Raw genomic sequence first — 22996 nt, forward strand, 5'->3', positions numbered from 1 at the left:
TAAAGTTTTTAAATTTAGCTTCCTTGAGGTACAATTTAAGCAAAATGTAGTTCATCCATTTCAAGAGAAGAGTTTGACAAATGTATACAATGTTGTGACCTCTCCTACAACCTAGATACAGAATATTGCCATGACACCAAAAAGGTCACTTTTGCAGTTTTGTAGTTAGTCCCAAACCCCAGCCCCTGGCAATTACCAATTTGCTTTCTAACACTGAAATTTTGCCTTTTCCAGAAGGTCATATAAATAAAATCATATACTTTGTAGTTTTGGGGGGCTTCTTTCACTTAAAATAATGCTTTTGAGATTTATTAGTGCTGTTGCTTATATCAATAGATTGTTCCTTTTTTTTTTTCTTTTAAGTTTTTATTTAAATTCCAGTTAGTTAACATACAGTGTATGTTACTTTCAGGTGTACAATATATAGTGACCCAACACTTCCATAAAGCACCCGGTGCTCATCACAACACGTGCGCTCCTTAATCCCCACCGCCTATTTCACCCATCCCCTGCCCACCTCCCCTCTGGTAACCATCAGTTCTGTAGAGTTAAGAGATGGCTTCTTGGTTTGCCTCTCTCTCTTTTATTCCCTTTGCTTGTTTGTTTTGTTTCTTAAATTCCACATATGAGTGAAATCATATGGTATTTGTCTTCTCTGACTTAGTTCACTTAACATTATACTCTCTAGCTCCATCTATGCCATTGCAAATGGCAAGACTTCATTCTTTTTTATGGCTGAATAATATCCCATTGTGTATATATACCATATCTTCTTCCTCCATTCATCAGTCGATGGACACTTGAGCTGTATCCATAATTTGGCTGTTGTAGATAACGCTGCTATAAACATCGGAATGCATGTATCCCTTTGATTTAGTGTTTTTGTATTCTTTGGGTAAATAAATACTCAGTAGTGCAATTGCTGGGTGGTGGGATAGTTCTAATTTTAACTTTTTGAGGAACCTCCACACTGTTTTCCAAAGTGGCTGTAGCAACTTGCGTTCCCACCAACAGTGCAAAAGGGTTCCCCTTTCTCCACATCCTTGCCAACACCTGTTGTTTCTGTGTTGTTGATTGTAGCCATTCTGACAGGTATGAGGTGATATCTCATTGTAGTTTTTGATTTGCATTTCCCTGATAAAAAGTGAGGTTGAGCATCTTTTCATGTGTCTGTTGGCCATCTGTATATCTTCTTTGGAAAAATGTCTATTCATACTCCCATTTTTTAATTGGATTATTTGTTTTTTGGGTGTTGAGTTTTAAAAGTTCTTTATGTATTTTGGATACTAACCCTTTATCATATATATCATTTGCAAGTATCTTCTCCCATTCCGTAGGTTGCCTTTTAGTTTTGATTGTTTCCTTTGCTGTGCAGAAGCTTTTTGTTTTAATGTAGTCCCAATAGTTAATTTTTGCTTTTGTTTCCCATACCTCAGGACACATATCTAGAAAGAAGTTGCTATGGCTGATGTCAAAGAAGTTACTACCTTCACTTTTCTCTAGGATTTTTACGGTTTCAGGTCTCACCTTTAGGTCCTTAATCCATTTTAAATTTATTTTTGTGTATGGTGTAAGAAAGTGGTCCAGTTTCATTCTTTTGCAGGTGGCAGTTCAGTTTTCCCAACACCATTTGTTGAAGACACTGTCTTGTTCCCATTGGATATTCTTGCCTGCTTTGTTGAAGATTGTGGGTTCATTTGTGGGTTTTCTATTCTGTTGCATTGATCTACATGTCTGTTTTTGTGCCAGTACCATACTGTTTTGATTACAGCTTTGTAATATAACTTGCAGTCTGGAATTGTGATGCCTCCAGCTTTGCTTTTCTTTTTCAAGATTGCATTGGCTATTTGGGATCTTTTGTGGTTCCATACAAATTTTAGGATTGTTTGCTCTAGCTCTGTGAAAAATGCTGTTGGTATTTTGATAGGGATTGCATTAAATCTGTCAATTGATTTGGGTAGTAGACATTTTAAACAGTATTTGTTTTTCTAGTCCATGAGCATGGAATAACTTTCCATTTCTTTGTGTCATCTTCAGTTTCTTTCATCAGTATTTTATAGTTTTCAGAGTACAGGTCTTTCACCTCTTTCATTAGGTTTATTCCTAGGTATCTTACTGTTTTTGGTGGGGTTGATTCCTTAATTTTTCTTTCTGCTGCTTCATTATTGGTGTATACAGAAATGCAGCAGATTTCTGTATGTTGATTTTTGTCCTGCAACTTTATTGAATTCGTTTATCAGTTCTAGCAGTTTTTTGGTTGAGTCTTTAAGGTTTTCTATATGTAGTATCATGTCATCTGCAAATAGTGACAGTTTTACTTCTTCCTTACCAATTTGGATGCCTTTTATTCCTTTTTGTTATCTGATTGCTGTAGCCAGGACTTCCAGTACTATGCTGAGTGAAAGAGGTGAGAGTGGACATCCTCATTCCTGACCTAGAGGAAAAGCTGCCAGTTTTCTCCCATTTAGGATGCTGTTAACTCTGGGTTTTTCATATATGGCCTTTTTTATGTTGAGGTATGTTTCCTCTAAACCTACTTTGTTGGGGGTTTTTATCATGAATGGATGTTGTACTTTGTCAAACGCTTTTTCTGCATCTATTAAAAGGATCGTATGGTCCTTATCCTTTGTTTTGTTAATGTGATGTATCACATTGATTGATTTGGGAATTTTGAACCAGCAACCCAGGAGTAAATCCATTTGATCACAGTGAATAATTTTTTTTAATGCATTGTTGGATTTGGTTTGCTAGTATTTCACTGAGAAATTTTGCATCTGTGTTCCTCAGGAATATTGGCCTGTAGTTCTCTTTTTTTTGTGATGTCTTTATCTGGTTTTGGTATCAGGGTAATGCTGGCCTCATAGAATGAATTTGGAAGTTTTTCTTCCTTTTCTATTTTTTGGAATAGTTTGAGAAGACTAGGTATTAACTCTCCTTTAAATGTTTAAATAGATATTAACTCTTCTTTAGAATTCACCTATGAAGCCATCTGGTCCTGAATTTTTGTTGGTTGGGAGTTTTTTTTATTATTGATTAAGTTTCTTTGCTCGTTATTGGTCTATTCAAGTTTTCTCTTTCTTCCTATTTCAGTTTTGGTAGTTTATAAGTTTCTAGGAATTTATCCATTTCTTCTAGGTTGTCCGTTTGTTGGCATATAGTTTTCGTAACATTCTCTTATAATTGTTTGTATTTCTGTGGTGTTGGTTGTTATTTCTCTGCTCTCATTTGTGATTTTACTTATTTGGGTCCTTTCTCTTTTTGATAAGTCTGGCTAGGGGTTTATCAATTTTATTAATTTTTTCAAAGAAACACTCCTGGTTTCATTGATCTGTTCTATTGGTTTTTTTTTTAGTTTCTATATCATTTATTTCTGCCCCAGTCTTTATTATTTCCTTCCTTTTACTGTTCTGGGATTTGTTTGTTGTCCTTTTCCTAGCTCCTTTAGGTGTAAGGTTCCATTGTTTGAGATTCTTCTTGCTTTTTGAGGTGGGCCTACTATGTACTACCATGTACTTCCCTCTTAGGACCACTTTTGCTGCATCCCAAAGGTTATACTGTTGTGTTTTCATTTTCATTTGTGTCCAGGTGTTTTTTTTTTTTTTAAGATTTTTTATTTATTTATTTGACAGAGAGAGACACAGCGAGAGAGGGAACACAAGCAGGGGGAGTGGGAGAGGGAGAAGCAGGCTTCCCACGGAGCAGGGAGCCCGATGTGGGACTTGATCCAAGAACCCTGGGATCATGACCTGAGCCGAAGGCAGACGCTTAACAACTGAGCCACCCCGGCGCCCCTGTGTCCATGTATTTTTTAAATTTCTTCTTTGATTTCCTGGTTCACCCATTCATTGTTGAGTAGCATGTTGTTTAACGTGGTCTTTTGAGATTTTTTTCTTATGGTTGACTTCTAGTTTCATAATGTTGGGGTCAGAAAGGGGGCATGGTATGATTTCAGTCTTTGTATTTGTTGAGGCCTGTTTTGTTACCTAATATGTGATTCATTCTAGAGAATGTTCCGTGTGCACTTGAAAAGAGTGTGTATTCTGCTGTTTTAGTCCATCTGGTCCAATGTGTCATTCAAAACCACTGTTTCCTTGTTGATTTTCCGTTTAGATGATCCGTCCATTGATGTAAGTGGGGTGGTAAAGTCCCCTACTATTATTGTATTATTATCAATTAGTTCCTTTATGTTTGTTGCTAATTGTTTTATATATTTGGGTGCTACCATTTTCAGTGCATAAACATTTATGATTGGTATATCTTGTTGGATTGTTCCCTTTATTATTATATAATGCCCTTCTTTGTCTCTCATTATAGTCTGTTTTAAAGCCTAGTTTGTCCAATATAAGTATTGCTATTCCAGCTTTCTTTTGACAGCCATTTGCATGATAAATATTTCTCCATCTCCTCATTTTCAATCTAAAAGTGTCTTTAGGTCTAAAATTAGTCCCACGTAGATGGGTCTTGTTTTCTTATCCATTCTGACACCCTGTGTCTTTTTATTGGAATGTTTAGTCCATTTAACATTCAGAGTTATTATTGATAGATATGTATTTATTGCCATTTTATTACTTGTTGTTTTGGAAGATTTTCTGTGATCCTTTCTTGTCTTTTTTTTTTTTTTTAAGGTTTTATTTATTTATTTGACAGAGAGAGAGAGAGACAGCAAAAGAGGGAACACAAGCAGGGGGAGTGGGAAAGGGAGAATCAGGCTTCCGGCTGAGCAGGGAGCCCAATACGGGGCTCGATCCCAGGACCCTGAAATCATGACCTGAGCCGAAGGCAGTCACTTAACCAACTGAGCCACCCAGGCGCCCCGATCCTTTCTTGTCTTTCTCTCTTTCATGTTTTGCTGGTTTTCTTTACCGTATATTTGGATTTCTTTCTCTTTATTCTTTGATGTTTATTAGTGGGTTTTGATATTGGTTACCATTAGGTTTGTATATAACCTCTTCTGCAAATAGAAGTCTATATTAAGTTGATGGTTGTTCAAATTTGCACCCATTCGTTTCTCCTCTCTGCACATTTTGCGTATATGTTATTATATTTTATATCCTTTTGTGTGTGTGAGTTCCTTGACCGAGTTTTACAGAAATATTCATTTTTACTGCTTTGTGTTTTCTGCATTTATACGGTCACTTTTATTTTCTCCTTTCCCCTCAAAGAGTCCCCTTTAATATTTCTTGCAGGGCTGGTTTAGTCATCACAGACTCTTTTCGTTTTTGTCTGGGAAACTCTTTATCTCCCCTTCTATTCCAAATGGTAGCCTTACTGGATAGAGCGTTCTTGGCTGCAGATTTTTCCTATTCAGCATTTTGAATGTCTCGTGCTACTCTCTTCTTTTCTATTTCTTCTTACTTTACTTTTGTTCATGTCTTTTCTTCCATGGGTGGCTTGTATGCCTTTGTGCTTCACAAACTGTCGTTCTCCATTAGGACCTCTTTGTGTTATTCCTGTTACCAAGCATTGCGTAAGTAGAAGCCTCTTTGTGGAATGATGTTTTAACAGTGATGTGCCATGTTAGTGGCAGCTGTTAACTTCAACCAAAATATGTCATTATTTATATCATAATATTCATACTGTGGTATATCACCACTTAATTATGTTTATAGAAGTAAACTTTCAATATCTGTTTCAAGGCAGTGAATACATGCTGCCAAAAAGAATGGATAAGAAATTTTTTTACTAGCTGTCACTGCTGTTCCTTTTTATACATATGTTAATTCTCCATGATTTGTGTTTTAGTTGAATAGCACTTGTATTAGCAGATAATACCTTCTATTTGTATCTGCCCTGTGACATCTTACTTTGGCAAGATGAGGTGGGATAAAAGTATGTGTTTGTGTTAGTGTGTTCATGTTTGTTGTTTTTGTAAACCTGCAGAGAGAACTGAGAGACTTTCTAGTTCATCTTAGAACTAGGCGGGGTAATATTTCACCCACTTAAACATTAAAATATCTTCTATTTGAGTTTCCAGATTGAGAGTTCTTACAGTCTCCTTGGTAATTCATCTCAGCATTTTTCAACTAACTGGCAGCAAAGTAGTCTAGTTGAAGAAAGAGTTTAAAAAAAAAAAGATTTTGTTTTTCTCTGTCATTACGTAGACAATCGAGCATCCATTTGTTTAAGGCACTTAGTGTGTGTCAGGAAAGTAGAAGGAAGGGCATGCTAACTGGAGAACATCATGAGCAGAGGTACTTGGGAGAAGTTAGGGAAGTTCAGGGCCCATTTAAAGAATAGCAGTAGTTTGGTTGAATGTAACTGTGATGTAGTTTTGAAAGTTCATGGCTGTGAAATTCCTTTTTTTTAAATCTACTAATTTAATTTTTAATGGGACAATATATAGTTTATTTTTTTAGGAAAATAAGCAGTAAATTATTGCTGTATGGATTCAAACATTTCTAAGACCCACATGTGCTAAGTGAAAACCATGGGAAAGATCTTCAAGTCTTTCATCATTTTTATTATTTAATTTCATTTCAGTTTTTTGGTAGTGAACACAATTCTTATTCTCATATGTGCATTTTATAGGTATTAGGTATTTTCAGAATCTGATGCTGTCATTTACTTTGGTGCGTGTTTTGTTCAAAATATATTTGACTCTACTTGCCCAGGACATAAAAGTGCTATACTTGGCAGTATTTTGAAAATAAGATACCTAGTCCTTGTATGTGTGTAGGCTTGAGGATTTTAACATTGTGACAGTTTTACCATAATTTTTAGAAAATGTCTATCATTGAACATCATTTTTTTTAGTTGTCATGGAAATGATGAAAGTTATTTTTCAGGAAAGTTAATAAACTGTACTTCAGTTATTATTTCCAAATAGCATGGTTGGAATGGTGGCAGAGCATCTAACATGTAGCTCATCTTCTCAAACCCTTATTCACAAATTGCCTTTTGTCATGGCATGTTTTTTCTTTATCATTGCCTATGAACTTTCTCAAATCACTTTTGGTTGTATGGTAGTTGCTATATTTTTATACTTGTTAATCATTTTTAAAGTCCCAGGATACCAGCAATAGTAAATGCTATAGCTTTCTACCTAACTTGCTAAAAGCAACTTATTATTTAAAGGAATATAAGGAAAAACCTGATGAGGAATGTTTACCTTATTTGGGATTTTACCTGACTGTTAATAAGAATTTAATATCTTGTTTCCTTCTAAAATGTGCAAATAATAATTACTTGTATAAAATTTCTTCCTGTTAGACTTTTGAAGATTTTAAAAATGACAAGCAAGCCGTAGAATATCAACAACGAATTGTGGATATTTTGTTGAAAGTAAGTATTCAGAGGATAGATGTCTTTGTATTGATGTTTGTTTGTTTTGTTTTTAGGGGGCAGGGGACACAGGGAGAGGGTTAGAGGGAATCTTAAGCAGGCTCCACGCCCAGTGTGGAGCCTGACGCGGGGCTCGGGCTCATGACCTGAGCCAGGATCATATGCTTAACCAACTGAGCCACCCAGCTGCCCCTGTATTGATGTTTATTTTAAGGAAGTTGAATTGTTTTATAGCAAGTTCTAAAATGATCTTATTTAATGAAGCAGTGTGTTGAAATCATTTAAAAAATTTTATTGTGATATCTTTGTCTTCCAAACCTGAACGAAATACTAATCATTCTTTAAAAAAAAAATTTTAATTTATCTCCGCTATAGACTAGATAGATATAGGATACAGGGTACTGGTGTGAAATGCATATTGTGGTAGTTGCTGTATTGGTATGATTATGTGAAATAATGGTGACTACCTTCAGAATGCTTTGAGAAGATAATTAACGTGAAGAATCTTCTGTCTCATACCAGCATTGCTGTGTTGTTAAGGTGGTGCTGTCATGAGATGACAGGAGCAACTTCAGAATGATCAGAGGCACGCAGAGAGGATCATCTCAGTTTAAATCCAACTAGATTCAGTCCAAAGCTATTTTGAGATCCACTCTGCTGCTAATGAATGGATGCAGAGACAGATTCTTTTCCTTTCCATCTGCACAGCTTGGATCAGGCCAGTTTCTTCCTGTAGTTGAAACCTTAGAATCTTGTCCATTTGGCTGTAAAATGGAGATTTCTTCCTCTCAGCGAGTTTTAGATTATTTTGGACAAGAGACCAAAATTAAAATGTTCTCTAATTATGTATGACATTAAGGCATTACATTTGTAATAGTTCTCTATAATTTTTAAAGCACATTTATATACCTTATCTTATTTGAGCTGTTTATTGACGTAAGATAGGCAGTGATGAGTATGAGAATAGGATCGCTAAGCCCCCAAATAATGCCAGTTTGATCCAGGTAGGTGGTGTGGAGAAGTTTTACTTGGATTTCCTAAATGGTCTCTCTATACCTAATCTTGTCCTCCTCTAATTTGTGATCTTTCTTTTATTCTTCTGTGGCTCCCTATTATTGGATCAGTTGGAATTAAGTTCTGCTGTGAGAGAGATTCAAAACAACAATAGTCTAATTGTGAAGGGAATTTATTTTTCTCATAAAAGTCTGGAGGTCAGCAACCTGTTCTAGTAGAGTGGCTTCACAAACTTATCAGGGATGCAGATGCCTTCTGCTTTAACTGTTGTTATTCTTAGTCTGTGGTTCCTGTCTTTTGGTCCAAAATACCTTCTTGGGCTCCAGCCATCGCCTCGACCCTCTAGCCAGTCTGAATGCAGAAAGAGATGAAGAAGAGAGTTCCCTCTCTTTAAGAAGACTTTTTAGAAGTTGTGTACTACAATTCAGCTTATAACATGTTGATGAGAACTTAGATATATTGCTTCTCAGCTGCTAAGAGAGACTGAGAAATGTACTCTTTATTATGGGTGACCATGTGTTTAGCCTAAAATGAGGAGTTCTGTTTCTAACTTAGGAGGGAAGAGCAGATGTTGGAGCACAAGTACTAGTTTCTGCCATACTCATGTAAAGTTGTTGAACATGACATCCAAGATCCTTCTGTATTTTCTGGTCCCTGATTACTTCTCTATAACTGCTCTCCTCTCCTCCCCCTAACACACCCCCCGTGGCACACACACACTCTGTATTATGAACTTCTCAACCATATTAAATTATTGCAATTCACCAAATTGTGTCATCTTTATGTCTTATGTTCTTTGTGTGTGTTTTCTTTCATCCTGTCATGCCTTTCTTTCCCTTTCTCTGCCTGGCAAATTCCTAACCATTTTCCAAGACATAACTCAAATATCATCCACGAGAAACTCTTTTAGAATCCTTTCCACACTTTCAGTTTGATTAGTTGCCCCTTCTCCATGTTCATACAACACTTTATGCTACACATGGCACACTGTATGGTAATTGTTTACATGTTTCTTTTCCTGCCTGCAGTTTCCTGTAAGCAGAGACTGTGAGGATTTTTGTGTGTGTGTCGTAGTTTTAACATGACCAGAATATGTCCAGCACAATGCCTGCATGCTGGTATTTCCTATTTCTCTTCTTTATCCGTTCATCTGTTGATGGAATTTAAGCTGCTTCCATATCTTGGCCATTGTAAGTAATGCTGCAGTAAACATAGGGGTGCATATATCTTTTTGAATTAGGGTTTTTGTTTTCTTCAGATAAATTCTTAGTGTGATCCAGGAATTCCATCTCTATTTTTAATTTTTTGAGGAACCACCGTACAGTTTTCCACAGTGGCTGCACCGATTACATTCCCACCCATAGTGCATGAGTCTTTCCTTTTATTCACATCCTTGCTTAACACTTGCTATTTCTTGTCTTTCTGATACTAGCCATTCTGACGGGTGGGAGGTGGGGTACCTCATTGTGGTCTTGACTTGCATTTCCCCAATGATTAGTGATGTTGAACATCTTTTCCTGTGCCTTCAGGTTACCTTACTTTTAAACCCCAGAATGACTCCCTTCTTCCTGTGTCGGTAGGCAGCTTTTTGGTAGGGTTACTTAAATTTAATTTAAATTTAACTTTAGAAGGATTCTCTTTTAAGAATTCCAGAGGGAAACATGTTTAATATTTCTTTGAAAGCCACCTCTGGCAATTCAGTTCTCATACAAATTGTGCCTAGAAATATGCCAAAAATCACTAAAATGTTTTCCTTTCAGAATATGAAAGTAGTTTGTGCTCCTTCTCTAAAATGGCATTGAACTCAATTGTTGCACAGCCTATAAAAGAATCTTCTCATGAGTCTTCAATAATGAGGCTTCCCACCACCTTTCTAATGATATAATTTTGTGTCAAACCAGATGGTATATTGAATAAATGGTCTCTTCTGCTCACCAGGTTATGGTGGAGAATTCCGATTTTACTCCCTCACAAGTAGGGTGTCTCTTTACATTCCTTGCCCGGCAGCTTGCAAAGCCAGACAATACCTTGTTTGTAAACAGAACCCTTTTTGATCAGGTGAGTGTCTTTAATGATGAGAATTGTTTTTATTATGTTTACTGTTCATAGAAAAATTGACTGGACTATACATTTTTTAATATAATAGCCTGGTGGGTAAATATCTTATCAGGTAGGAGCCTCTTCTGGTTTTAATTTGGATTAAATTAGTTGATTTTTTTTTTTTTTAACTTTGTGTCTGGATAGTATGATTTTGCCTAGTAACTTGCTCTCTTGGGAGTATGGCTTGTAGAGATTGGCTTATAGAAATTTTGTTCTCTGTTATTCTGTTGCTCTAAATTGCCTAGAATTCTTTGCTCAAGAATTTTTGAATTTAAGAGTTCACGGATCTCATTGGTAGCATGTCTATGATGTTGATCATCTGGAATAGAGATCACTATTAGAAAGACTGAATTTCCTTATAAATGACTTTGACTCTGAAGGTATCTCCTAATCCCAGTTAAATATCTTCTATATATCCACAGGTGGCAAAGAAAACCCTTTTTATCTGGAGAAAGTTACCAATAATGACTAGCATTTATTGAGCACTTCATAATACCAGGTTCTGTTCCAGGGTTTTTTTGTTTGTCCTAAAGATTTTATTTATTCATTTGAGAGAGAGAGAGCACAAGCAGAGGAAGTGGCAGAGGTAGAGGTAGAGGCAGGCTCCTGGCTGAGCAGGGTGCCTGACACGGGGCTTGATCCCGGGATCATGACCTGAGCCAAAAGCAGATGCCTAACCGACTGAGCCACCCAAGCACCCCTGTTCCAGGGTTTTACATGTATGTGTTAACTCATCGCCATTGTAATGGTAGTCCTGAGATTGGTATAGTTGTTACGCTCGATTATGCAGATGAGGAAACTAAAGCCTGGAGAGGTTATGTCACTCATCCAAGTCCATACCTAATAAATGTTATTATTAGCGGTAAGTGTTGTTATTAAGTGTTAATTGAGGTTAAGACTCAAATTCAAGTGGCCTGACCCTATAAAGTCCATGCTTTGCTCGGTCCTTGGTATCAGGGATCTTAAGGTTAAGGTGTGTGGACGGCGCTGTCTTCCTGCCATGTTTCGGAACAGTAACGATAAGACAGATACATATTAAGTTGTTAACATACTTGAGCTAGCTGTGCCATGTAATAGGCCAGTCAGTGAGGAAGATACCATATATCTGTGGTGTCTGTTATGGCCAAGTGTGAATGAATTGATAATTGAAAGGGTAGGTATTGTTGTTTTCATGACTACAGTGTTACGGCATCCATGTTAATATCCAATAAAGAAAATATCTTTTCTTTGACCAGGTCCTTGAATTCCTCTGTAGTCCTGATGATGACTCCCGACACTCTGAAAGACAGCAGGTATGAACTACTGGAACTCTGCTTGCTAAAGGATGGGAAAGAGGACAGAGTAAGCTAGAAAGAACCCTTCTGTGCTAGACCTCATGAAACGTAAGGGGAAAGGTACTTGCAGTAAACTCTAATACTAAGATAGTGGCAACCAGGCAATAGTGTGGATGGTTGTTAGAGGTACATTTGTAAAGAATTTATATCAGACTAAATTCCTAGGCAGACTGGACCTGTCTTGCATCCAGCATGACACCAAAGAGAGTTACTCATCCTTCTCCATGAAGTAGCAGCAGTTGACCGCTGTTGTGTCCTGCTTTCTCCCCAGGCCATTTATCTGATACCCACTCCTAGCTGCTATGGCTCTGAACCAGAAAGCCTGCAGGATCCCCTTCAACTTTAAGGAGTGTTCTGTAGCCCCCCTGCATTAGGGTAAACATTGCTGGGGACTAGAATCCATCTGTCCCGCTAATTGCTATGAGACTGTAACTGTTTGATTACCACTTCTTTCTACTTAGGCCACTTTCTTGAGCATCTCTTCCAGGAGTAGGATTCTTTCAAAGCTTACCCACTATAACTGTGAGCACTAAGAGAGCCTGTTTAACACTGATGGCCAGAGTTTGTCAGATAAGCAAGCTACAAAATATAAGTACTTGGAGAGCTACACTGGTGTTTTTTTATGGTAATAGCGCTCAACAGCTGGAAGGTTGAGACTCAGATAAAGAACGTAGGATAGCAACAGTGACCCTTTTCTCTGCACAGCTGTGGCCCAGTGACTGCTGCAGACCTGCTTAGGGGCGAGAACAGCTGTTAAATTTTGGTTATCTCAAATTATATTGAATACAGATAATGTGGACCCCTCACTTTGCCCCTATTTCTCTCGTGGCAGGAAAAGTGAATCATGGTATGCATGGTGTTTATATAAAATGATAAACACTTTTAATATAAATAACTAAATTAAACAGAAATAAAAATCAAATCTAAACATAAAAGTCAAACTTTGAAAAGTAATCCTCGTATAGTAATGCTCTGTTTTTGGAAGTCCCCTTTGAGACTAGGTTTTTTTCCTCAACTCGTTTGAGAAATACAGAAAACTGATACAGTAAATTGCTCAAGTGCATAACTAAAATTAGAACCCACTTCCATCCCTTCTAATCCAGCACTTATGTATCGTGTATTATATATAAAAATTTGTGTCTGCACTATTTTTGAGTGTTTTCTGGTGGTATGCTGCTAAAATTTTACAGCTGGTCCCCCCGGTGTAGTTCTGATATGAATGTTGGTTGATATTTTCAGTATTTAAATGAATAAGATGAAGGCACAACAGTGAAAGCATGACAGAACTTCACACATTCATCAGTGACTTCTGTGCTCAATCAGTTCTTGAATACTAGAAAAATAATTCCTTAGTTTTTTGTGCTATTCACAGTATAATGACTACGACATGCACGCTTTTAAATTTGATTGCCTATTTCCATCACTCTCTTACCCAGGGATTGTAATTTTTTTTTTTTTGTAAAGGGCCAAAGAGTAAAAACATTGTAGGCTTTGTGGGGCACATGGGCTCTGTGTCACATACTCTTCTTTTTGTTTGTTTTACACCCCTTTAAAAATACAGCAACACTTGATTTTTACAGCATTTGCTAATTTCCATAGTGTAAGTACTCCCCTCATGGCTGATTTCAGCCTACCAACATGATGTTACTAAACATAGAACTGGGAAGAGATGCCACACCCTTATATAATATTTCCACCCAAAGATGCAGTAACTAACCTCAAGAGCATACATAGTAAAATGTAGTAAAATAATTAGGAAGTGGTGAGTTTTGCATATTAATTACTTTTTAAAATTTTAGTTATTATTTAACAATTGCTGTGCTCAACATCTGGCTTACACAATTCCTGAAAATATAACAGCTCTGTTCAGTTGGTAAGACTGGCTTCAGCAATGACATTTCTATTATGTTATTCCAAACTGAGGCTCCCAAGAGATGGGTTCACTCCATAGTTCTATATAACAGTACATTATAGTGCTCAAAATGGACTGAATTAGGGTTCTGAAAAGTAAAGTATGGATAGGTTTCATTTCTTCTCCCCCTTTTTGTCTTTCTTTAACTTGAAAGTAATCAGTTTCCTGTGTTAGAAAAATACTTTGTTAAATGGTTTCCTGAAGTTCTGGAAGGGACATGTTAACTTTGGATCTTGAACTTAAATATAAGAGAAAGCTTCCTCATATTGTTCTAGTGACTATGCAATGATTCTGTTATCTTTTGAGGTTTATTTAAAAATATTGATGATTCAGTCTCAACATCCTAATCACTTTTGTAGTCTTCTGCTTGGTGTGGTAAAAATTAATTATATGAACCCCAGTGTTTTTGTTTGTTTTTATGGTAAAATATATATACCATAAAATTTATTTTAACCATTTTAAGTGTCTATTTCAGTGGCTTTAAGTGTATCTCATTGTTGGGCAACCATCATCACCGTCCATCTTCAGACCTTTATCTTCCTGAATTGAAACTCTGTACCCATTGCCACCTTCCTCAGCCCCTGACAGCTACCATTCTACTTTCTGTCTCTGTGAATTTGACTACTTTGGGTTCTTCATATAAATGGAATCAAATGGTATTTGTCCTTTTGTGACTGGCTTATTTTACTTAGCATGTTTTTAAGGTTCATCCATGTTATAGCATGTGTCAGTTTCATTCCCTTCTAAGGCTGAATAATATTCCATTATATGCATATACTATATTTTGTATATCCATTCCTCCATTGGTGGACATTTGGGTTGTTTCCACCTTTTGGCTCTTGTGGATAATGCTGCTGTAAGAAACCCCAATGTTTAAGTAGAGAAATTAACGTGTAAACATGGATACTACCTGTGGACAATAGATTTTAAAGAACCGTGAGACATAAAAGGCACCAGATAAGGTGCCTTTTTGGCTTAGTGGAGGGTTAATTAGATATTCTAATAAGGCTTTATTTACAAACACTGTGGCATTCCTTCCATGTTTGAAAAATAGAGCCATTTATCTTTTTATAAGACTTAATTACAGTATCATCCTCATTATAATAGTAGTCTTCTGGTACCTCATACAGGGGAAAGCCAAGCCAAAACATCAACTAATAAGACCAAAAAAAAAAAAAAGTTACGGTTTGTGTGGCTGAATGGACTCTTAACAGAGCTAGTAAATAAAAGTGGATTCCAGAGTGTTTTTACTTGTTTGTTTTAAATATTCAGGTCCTTTTAGAATTGCTTCAGGCTGGAGGCATAGTTCAGTTTGAAGAGAGTCGGCTCATCCGAATGGCAGAAAAAGCAGAATTGTAAGTGGTTTTTAAGTTATGCATTAGTTCCCATATACTAAGTTACACTTCTCTAACTGGAAGCCAGTTGATGCATTGCCAATTTTTAATTAAGAAAGCTATATGCAAATTACAACAAAAAACCTAAATGCAAAAGTTTTTGTCTTTCAAGTCTAGAAATTAAGTAACATTTGCAGAAATTAACACTGAGTAAATTTGAAGTGCTTGTACATTTGTTTTAGTATGAAAATGAAATAACAGTCTTATGATTTATAATTTAGTTTTATTTACTTAAAAGTTCCACTATTTTATAGATTTTTGAGTCACTTATTCATATATATTCTAAACAGTGCAGAATTTAACATACCAAATAAGATAACAATATGTTAACACTATTACTTTTCTCATTTGTTGAATATTTCATTTGACATATTTAATTCTGAACAGAGAAACATCACATAGTTAATTGATAACTCATATATTAACTGTTTCTATGTAACACATTGTTGCTTTAACATTTATTTTGTACCCAGCTTTTAAATTTCTTATAAACATAATACTCATGTTCAGCATTTTAAACCTGTATTTAGAGGAATTGCAGATACTCCTCTCCCTTAGATACTATAACTTCATTTCACAGTAGAAATCACACCTACTATATTCATTTTTCCTAATACTAACCTCTGTAAGCAAACTTCTTGAAACAATAAGCTAATAACTGCCTGCCTGTCAGTACTCTTAAGTTTTTCCTTTTATGTTCTAGCTATCAAATTTGCGAGTTTATGTATGAACGAGAACACCAATATGACAAAATAATTGATTGCTACTTACGTGACCCACTAAGGGAGGTGAGCTGTGAGGTGCTTTACCCTTTTTTCTTACTCAGTCCTCCCTTCCCCTTATTGAGTAGAAATAACTATTAAGTAGGTATAACTATTCAGTAGAAATGTTGGGACATGTGTTTGCTGATTCAAGGTTTTCTTCATTTATACACCAGGTTTTTATCGAGTGCCTCCTATTAGCCAAGTGCATACTGATCATTAAAACAGATATATTTGCTACAACTTTAGAACTTCTAGTTTAGTGATGGAGACTGACAGTAAGGAAACCAAATACTTAATTATCACAGGTGTGATGAGTGAAGAGAAAATGGATGCAACTTGAGGAGATATTGGGGAAACTGACTTCTGCAGAGCAGCCAGGGAAGGTGACATAGAGACTGAGTTTTGGAATTTGAGGTGAAGCCAGTCAAGCAAAGAGCCAGCAAAAAAGTTTTCCAGGATAGGGACAAGGATGGTAGAGAAGGGCAGAGTGATGTGAGATGAAGTTAGGAATGGGGATAGGGTCCACCAAAGATAAAAGTGTATGATATTCCCTCATTTGGTTAGTGAAATTGAGACCAAAATTAATTGGAATGGATTTGGAACTTCCAAGAGTGTACCCTAAACATTAAACTCATTCTCTTTAGTGTTAGTTTTCTAGCAGTTTAACTATCTACAAATGGTTTACCATCTCCAAATAATAGATAATTACCAAGACTGGTACAGATAGTGGATAGTGACTATTGCTTGAGTGAATGAATGAATAAGTTGTATTGTCTCGTGTTCTTCAGGAAGAAGTCTTTAACTACATTCACAATATCTTATCCATTCCTGGACACAGTGCAGAGGAGAAGCAGTCTGTATGGCAGAAAGCAATGGATCATATAGAGGTGCTGATTCAATAAAACTTGTTAAATTTCCCCATTTGTATGGATAGCTCCCAAATTAAGTGTATGCTAACTAAGTAATGGCAGGTGTCATATTAAGTTGATCTACTTGAGGATTAACATCTTTTTCAGATTATTTCGCCTTATATATGTATTCATAAAGTCCATGTCCTATACAATTTATTATATCGTGACTTCTGAAAAGAACCCAAGTTCAGTCAGCCGGATGACAAACTGGGTTATTAGTGGGTGTTTAGAACCTTAGAATGACTCTGAGAGTAGTATTGGTCTTCCCCCCTAAAATGTGATAGGGAGCCATTCACCCCAATCACCCAATGGAATTTTACAAACAGTACTCTAATGCATTGTTCTCTCTCCTGTGTAACAGAGCGATGATTCTGATTTTGTTTATGCATGCTGTGTTACAAGAATACAGGAGTTGACTTTGGAGCAAGAACTTTTTTTAAAAAACAAGCTTATAGATGCCTAAATGGAGAGACTGATACATGTGTGATGAACATGTGATCACAGCGCATTCTAAAGAGGGGCCCCAAAATCAGTCCTCACATTAGTTTCCTTAGATTCATCATGTACATTGCAACAGAGTTAGCAGTTTTTTGAATCTATTCTGTTTTATGGATCACTAATAATTGAAAAAAAAAAGTGTAAGGAAAGATGCTGAGGTAATACTAGTTTTGGAGATAACAGATCTACAAAGTTTTTCTCCTTGTAGCAAGGATCAGCTGATGGGGGAACTTCTGGTGATGGGTTTAGAGATGTGGTGAAAGATAAGTGATTATTCAGTATCTTTAAAAAAAATGTTATACATATGGAAAATGATAAAAAAGGATGAGTTCTGAAACTTTGAGGAAACATTGCTTGTTACGTGAATTCTTTGTTCTAGTTCCTGACGGTTTTAAAGTTTAGAGAGATGAGAAATGTGCACAGCATCTTGTGTGAAACATGCGCTGTGAAGGGTAGGGCAGTCTGTCACCAGATAGGTGGTCTGAAGTAATTGCTACGCTTTTTCGTCTGTAGGATTGAGAACATACATGTTATTTAACGTTACCCTGTTCCTGCTAACAAGATGAATATATCTTGGTGGAAAGAACCCAAGAAAACCTTTCTCGATTTTCATTTGTATCTTTTTTCCTTTAATCATTTTGTATTCTTTTTCCTTTCATCAGTCCCTTTGTCTCCATAGTCGCATTATGGCTTCGTATTCATTTCACTTCATCTGCATTATGCAGTGGTTTGAGCACATGGACTCCAGACATCCGAAAATGAAGCTATGTCTCTGCATAATGTGAAACATGATGAATTAATCAATGAGTAAACAAATGACTCAGCAGAAAACCCCTACTGGAGAAACAAGAAGTGTTTTTGCTGCATAACAATTATTTCTGCTGATTGTTTTCCCCACATCTGCACATTTTTTCACCTTGAACTTTTTAGTATCTCTTAAGGCCACAATTACAAATATATAGACTTTTTGTTGAAGAACTTCTGTGGCTTCAGTAATGTGAATAAAATCAACGTTCAGTGTGTAGAGGGGCAAAAGTACTCAGAATCTTCTGACAGACACAGTGTGTAGATTAGTGGTTCTTAACACTTTGGGGGTTATAGACCTCTTATGAGAATCTAATGAAAGATTTGGGCCCATGGTGCATAATATTGTGCATGTACACAGCTACCTAATTTTGTTTATAATTTCAGGGATCCACAGACCGCCTAAAAGCTATTCTTAGTTTGGGTCTGTGGATTCCAGGTAAAGAATCTCTAGTTTCAATGGTTTTTCCAATATGGACAAAACATGTTTCATTAAATTTTTAAAAATATTTTTTATTTTGGGGCGCCTGGGAGGCTTAGTCAATTGAGCATACGACTCTTGTTTCTGGCTCAAACCGTGGTCTCAGGTTCAGAGATGGAGCCCTGTGCCGGGCTCTGCGCTCAGCAGGGAATCTGCTTGAGATTCTCTCCCTCCCTCCTCCCCCCAACACCGCTCATACACATGTGCACACACTCTCTCCCTAATAAATAAATAAATCTTTAAAATATTTTTCATTTTGAGGGGCGCCTGGGTGGCTCAGATGGTTGGGCGTCTGCCTTCGGCTCAGGTCATGATCCCAGGGTCCTGGGATCGAGCCCCATGTCTGGCTCCTGGCTTGGCGGGGAGCCTGCTTCTCCCTCGCCCTCTGCCTGTCCCCTGCGCATGCTCTCGCTCTCTCTTTGTATCTCTCTGTCTCAAATGAATAAATAAAATCTTTAAAAATATATATATATATATATTTTGAAATATAGAAAACATCCCCAAAAGTGCATAAAACAAATGTGCCGTTTAATAACACATTTAAAAAAGCAAACATCCTAGGCCCAGATCAAGAAATCGAGTTATTTCCAATACCCCAGACTCTTTTTGTGTATCCTTTCCTGATCACATTCTCTTGCCTTCCCTAATATGCCCAGGATCCTCGTTTTTCTGTTACTTTCCTGCCTTTCTATATATATACTGCTACTTCATATGCCTACATCTCTAAAACGACGTTTGTTTTGCCTTTTTCTGAACTTTACATAAATGAAGTTCTACTCTTTGAAGTTTGTATATTTTGTTGCAGGTAGCTGTGGTTCATTTTAATTCTTGTATAGTATTCCATTTTACAATTATATTAAAATTTATTCATTTTTACTTTAGTGAACATTTCTATTATTTCTAATTTTTGGCTATTAAAAGAAATCAATCCATGAGCATTCTTTTTTTGTTTTTTTTTTAAGATTTTATTTATTTGTCCGAGAGAGACTGAGCAAGCAGGGGAAGTGGGAGGCAGGCCCCCCGCTGAGCAAGGAGCCCGATGCAGAACTTGATCTCAGGACTCTGGGATCATGACCTGAGCTGAAGGCAGACACTGAACCAACTGACCCACCCAGGCATCCCCATCCATGATCATACTTACACATGCATCTTAAGCACAGCATTTCTTGAGGGCAGTCTAGCATTACAGCATCAGCTGAGAATTTGATAGAAAGGCAGTTTCAGGGGCACCTCGGTGGCTCAGTGGTTAAGCGTCTGCCTTCGGCTCAGGTCATGATCTCAGGGTGCTGGGATCGAGCCCCCCGTATCGGGCTCCTTGCTTGGCGGGAAGCCTGCTTCTCCCTCTCCCACACCCCTTGCTTGTGTTCCCTCTCTCGCTGTGTCTCTCTCTGTCAAATAAATAAATAAAATCTTAAAAAAAAAAAAAAAGGCAGTTTCAGTCTTCGCTTCAGACCTAGTCAATCTGAAACTCTGGAGGTGGACCCAGCGGTATGGTTAAGTAGGCCCTCCAGGTGATTTTGATGCATGCTAACATTTGATAATCTCTTCTCTAGGGGCATATAATTGCCAGTTAATTGAGATAAATACATTAAACTTCACCAGATGCCTGCATTGTATGAGATTTTCCATTAGCTCTGTATCCTTGGTAGACTTCAAAATTTTGCCAATCTAGTGCATGTATGATATTTTATTATGTTTGAAATTTACATACCCTTAATTACTAATGAGATTGATAATCTTATTTATTGGCCATTTAAATTCCCTTTCTGTGATGTGCTTGTTGAAGTATTTTGCCTATTTTTCTATTAGAATGTCTCTTGTACTTACTGATTTATAGGAGTTCATCATGTATCCTGGATGTTAGTCTTTTTTCAGTGATAATATGTTGTGGATGTCTTCCACTCTGTGGCTTTTTTCAGTGGTTCTTTTTAAGAAAAGTTCTTTTTTTTTTTTTAAGTAGTCAAATCATCAATTTTTTCTTCTCTACTAAAGGAGAAATTCTCCTATATTATTATCTAAAAGCTTTCTTGTTTATTTTGTTTTTGTCTTTGAATCTTAGGTCCGCTTGAAAGCAGTTTTTGTACATGGTATAAGAGTGGTGTCCAATTAATTTTCAAAGTATGGATGTCCAGTTTTCCCAGCAACAGTTATTTTAAAAAGTTGCCTTTCCCCATTGCTTGGCAGTGCTACTTTGTCATAAGCATATCAAGGATCTATACGTTTGATCTGTTTTTCAGCACTCTGTCCGGCTTTACTGTTTTGTCTCTCTCTGCATCAATGCCACCCTACTAAATACTGTTGTTTTATAATCTTGAAGAGAGTATTGGTTATTCTTGACCTTTTATACTTTTATTTATTTTTAAATTTTAATTTTAATATAGTTAACATACCGTGTTATGTTACTTTCACGTGTACAGTACAGTGATTCTACAATTCTACACATTACTCAGTGCTCATCGTGTAAGTGTACACTTACTTCTCTTCCCCTGTTTTACCCGTCCTTCCACCCTCATTCCCCCTGGTAGCCAGCAGTTCTCCATAGTTAAGAGTCTGTGTTTTTGGTTTGTCTCCTTTCTCCTTTGTTTTGTTTCTTAAATTCCACATATGAGTGAAATCAGTCATATGGTATTTGTCCTTCTCTGACTGACTTATTTCACTTATTTCACTTAGCATTATACTCTCTAGCTCCATTCATGTTGTTGCAAATGGCAAGATTTTGTTCTTTTTATGACTGAGTAATATTCCATTGTGTATATATACATAACTTGACTGTTGTAAATAATGCTGCAGTAAACACAGCAGTGCATATATCTTTTCAAATTAGTGTTTTCATATTCTTTGGGTAAATACCCAGTAGTGGAATTACTGGATCATATGGTAGCTCTATTTTTAATTTTTTTAAAGATTTTATTTGAGAGAGAGCAAGAGCGAGAGGGATCACAGAGGAAGAGGGTGAGGGAGAAGCACACTCAACCAGTGAGCGGAGAGCCAGATGCAGGGCTCAGTCCCAGGACCTGGAGATCATGACCTGAGCCACCCAGGCGCCCCTATTTTTAATTTTTTGAGGAACTTACACACTGTTTGCCACATCACTTTGCATTCCCAACCACAGTGCATGAGGGTTCCTTTTTCTTCACATCCTCACCCACACTTGTTTCTTGTGCTTTTTGATTTCAGCCATTCTGACAAGTGTGGGGTGATACCTCATTGTAGTTTTGATTTGCATTTTCCTGATGATAAGTGACGTTGAGCAACTTTTCATGTATCTGTGTGCCATCTGTATGTCATCTTTGCAGAAATGTCTGTTCGTGTCTTCTGCCCATTTTTAATTGGATTATTTGGTTTTTTTAGTGTTGAGTTATATAATTCTTTATGTACTTTTGATACTAATCCTTTATTGGATAGGTCATTTGCAAATATCTTTCCCATTCCGTAGCATGTCTTTTAGTTTTGTTGTTGATTGTTTCCTTTGCTGTACAGAAGCTTATTATTTTGATGTAGTCCCAATAGCTTATTTTTGCTTTTATTTCCCTTGCCTCAGGAGACATATCTAGGAAAATGTTACTTACAGCCGATGTCAGAGAAATTACCTCCTGGGCTCTCTTTTAGGACTTCTATGGTTTTACGTCTCACGTTTAGGTCCTTAATCCATTTTGAGTTTATTTTTGTGTATGATGTAAGAAAGTGGCCCAGTTTTATTCTTTTGCACGTTGCTGTCCAGTTTTCCCAGCACCATTTGTTGAAGAGGCTTTTTCCCATTGGACATTCTTACCTCCCTTGTCTAAGAGTAATTGACCGTGTAATCATGGGTTTATTTCTGGGCTCTCTGTTCTGTGTCTGTTTTTGTGCCAGTACTGTACTGTTTTGATGACTACAGCTTTGTAGTATATCTTGAAATCTAGGATTGTGATGCCTCCAGTTTTGTTCTTCTTCAGGTCTTTTGTGCTTTCATACAAATTTTAGGATTATTTGTTCTAGTTCTATGAAAAATGCTATTGGTATTTTGATACGGAGTGCATTAAATCTGTAGATTGCTTTGGGTAGTATGGACATTTTAACAATATTGGTACTCCCAGTCCATGAATGTGTAATATCTTTCCATTTGTTTTTGTCATCTTCAGTTTCTTTTATCAGTGTGTTAAAGTTTTCAGGGTGCAGACCTTTTACCTACTTGGTCAAATTTATTCCTAGGTATTTTATTATTTTGGGTGCAGTTGTAAATGAGATTGTTTTCTTAATTTCTCCTTCTGCCACTTCATTATTAGTGTGTAGAAATGCAGTGGACTTCTATGTATTGATTTTATATCCTGTGACCTTACTGAATTCATTTATCAATTCTAGTAGTCTTTTGGTGGAGTCTTTAGGGTTTTCTATATGTGGTATCATGTCATCTGCAAATATGTTACCTCTACACCTACTTTGTTGAGGGTTTTTATCATGAACAGATGTTTTACTTTATCAAATGCTTTTTCTACATCTATTGAAATGGTCATATGGTTTTAT

General features: G+C 36.7%; 1 protein-coding gene across 7 annotated transcripts in view; it reads left to right on the forward strand.

The window, feature by feature from the left end:
- The window catches only part of VPS8 (VPS8 subunit of CORVET complex), a 254754-nt gene that overhangs the window by 116533 nt on the left and 115225 nt on the right, over positions 1-22996 (forward strand). For 4 of the 7 annotated variants that reach the window (XM_027584601.2, XM_027584603.2, XM_027584606.1 and 1 more), the window contains 6 exons: positions 7210-7281; positions 10234-10353; positions 11631-11687; positions 14914-14996; positions 15739-15835; positions 16588-16686. In XM_027584601.2, coding sequence (XP_027440402.1) covers positions 7210-7281; positions 10234-10353; positions 11631-11687; positions 14914-14996; positions 15739-15835; positions 16588-16686 — 528 coding nt within the window. The remainder of the gene's footprint in view (positions 1-7209; positions 7282-10233; positions 10354-11630; positions 11688-14913; positions 14997-15738; positions 15836-16587; positions 16687-22996) is intronic. The other 3 variants (XM_027584604.2, XM_027584605.1, XM_027584610.2) reach the window with 2 other exon arrangements.

Source organism: Zalophus californianus, chromosome 1, assembly GCF_009762305.2.
Source record: "Zalophus californianus isolate mZalCal1 chromosome 1, mZalCal1.pri.v2, whole genome shotgun sequence".
NCBI classification, from domain to species: domain Eukaryota; kingdom Metazoa; phylum Chordata; class Mammalia; order Carnivora; family Otariidae; genus Zalophus; species Zalophus californianus.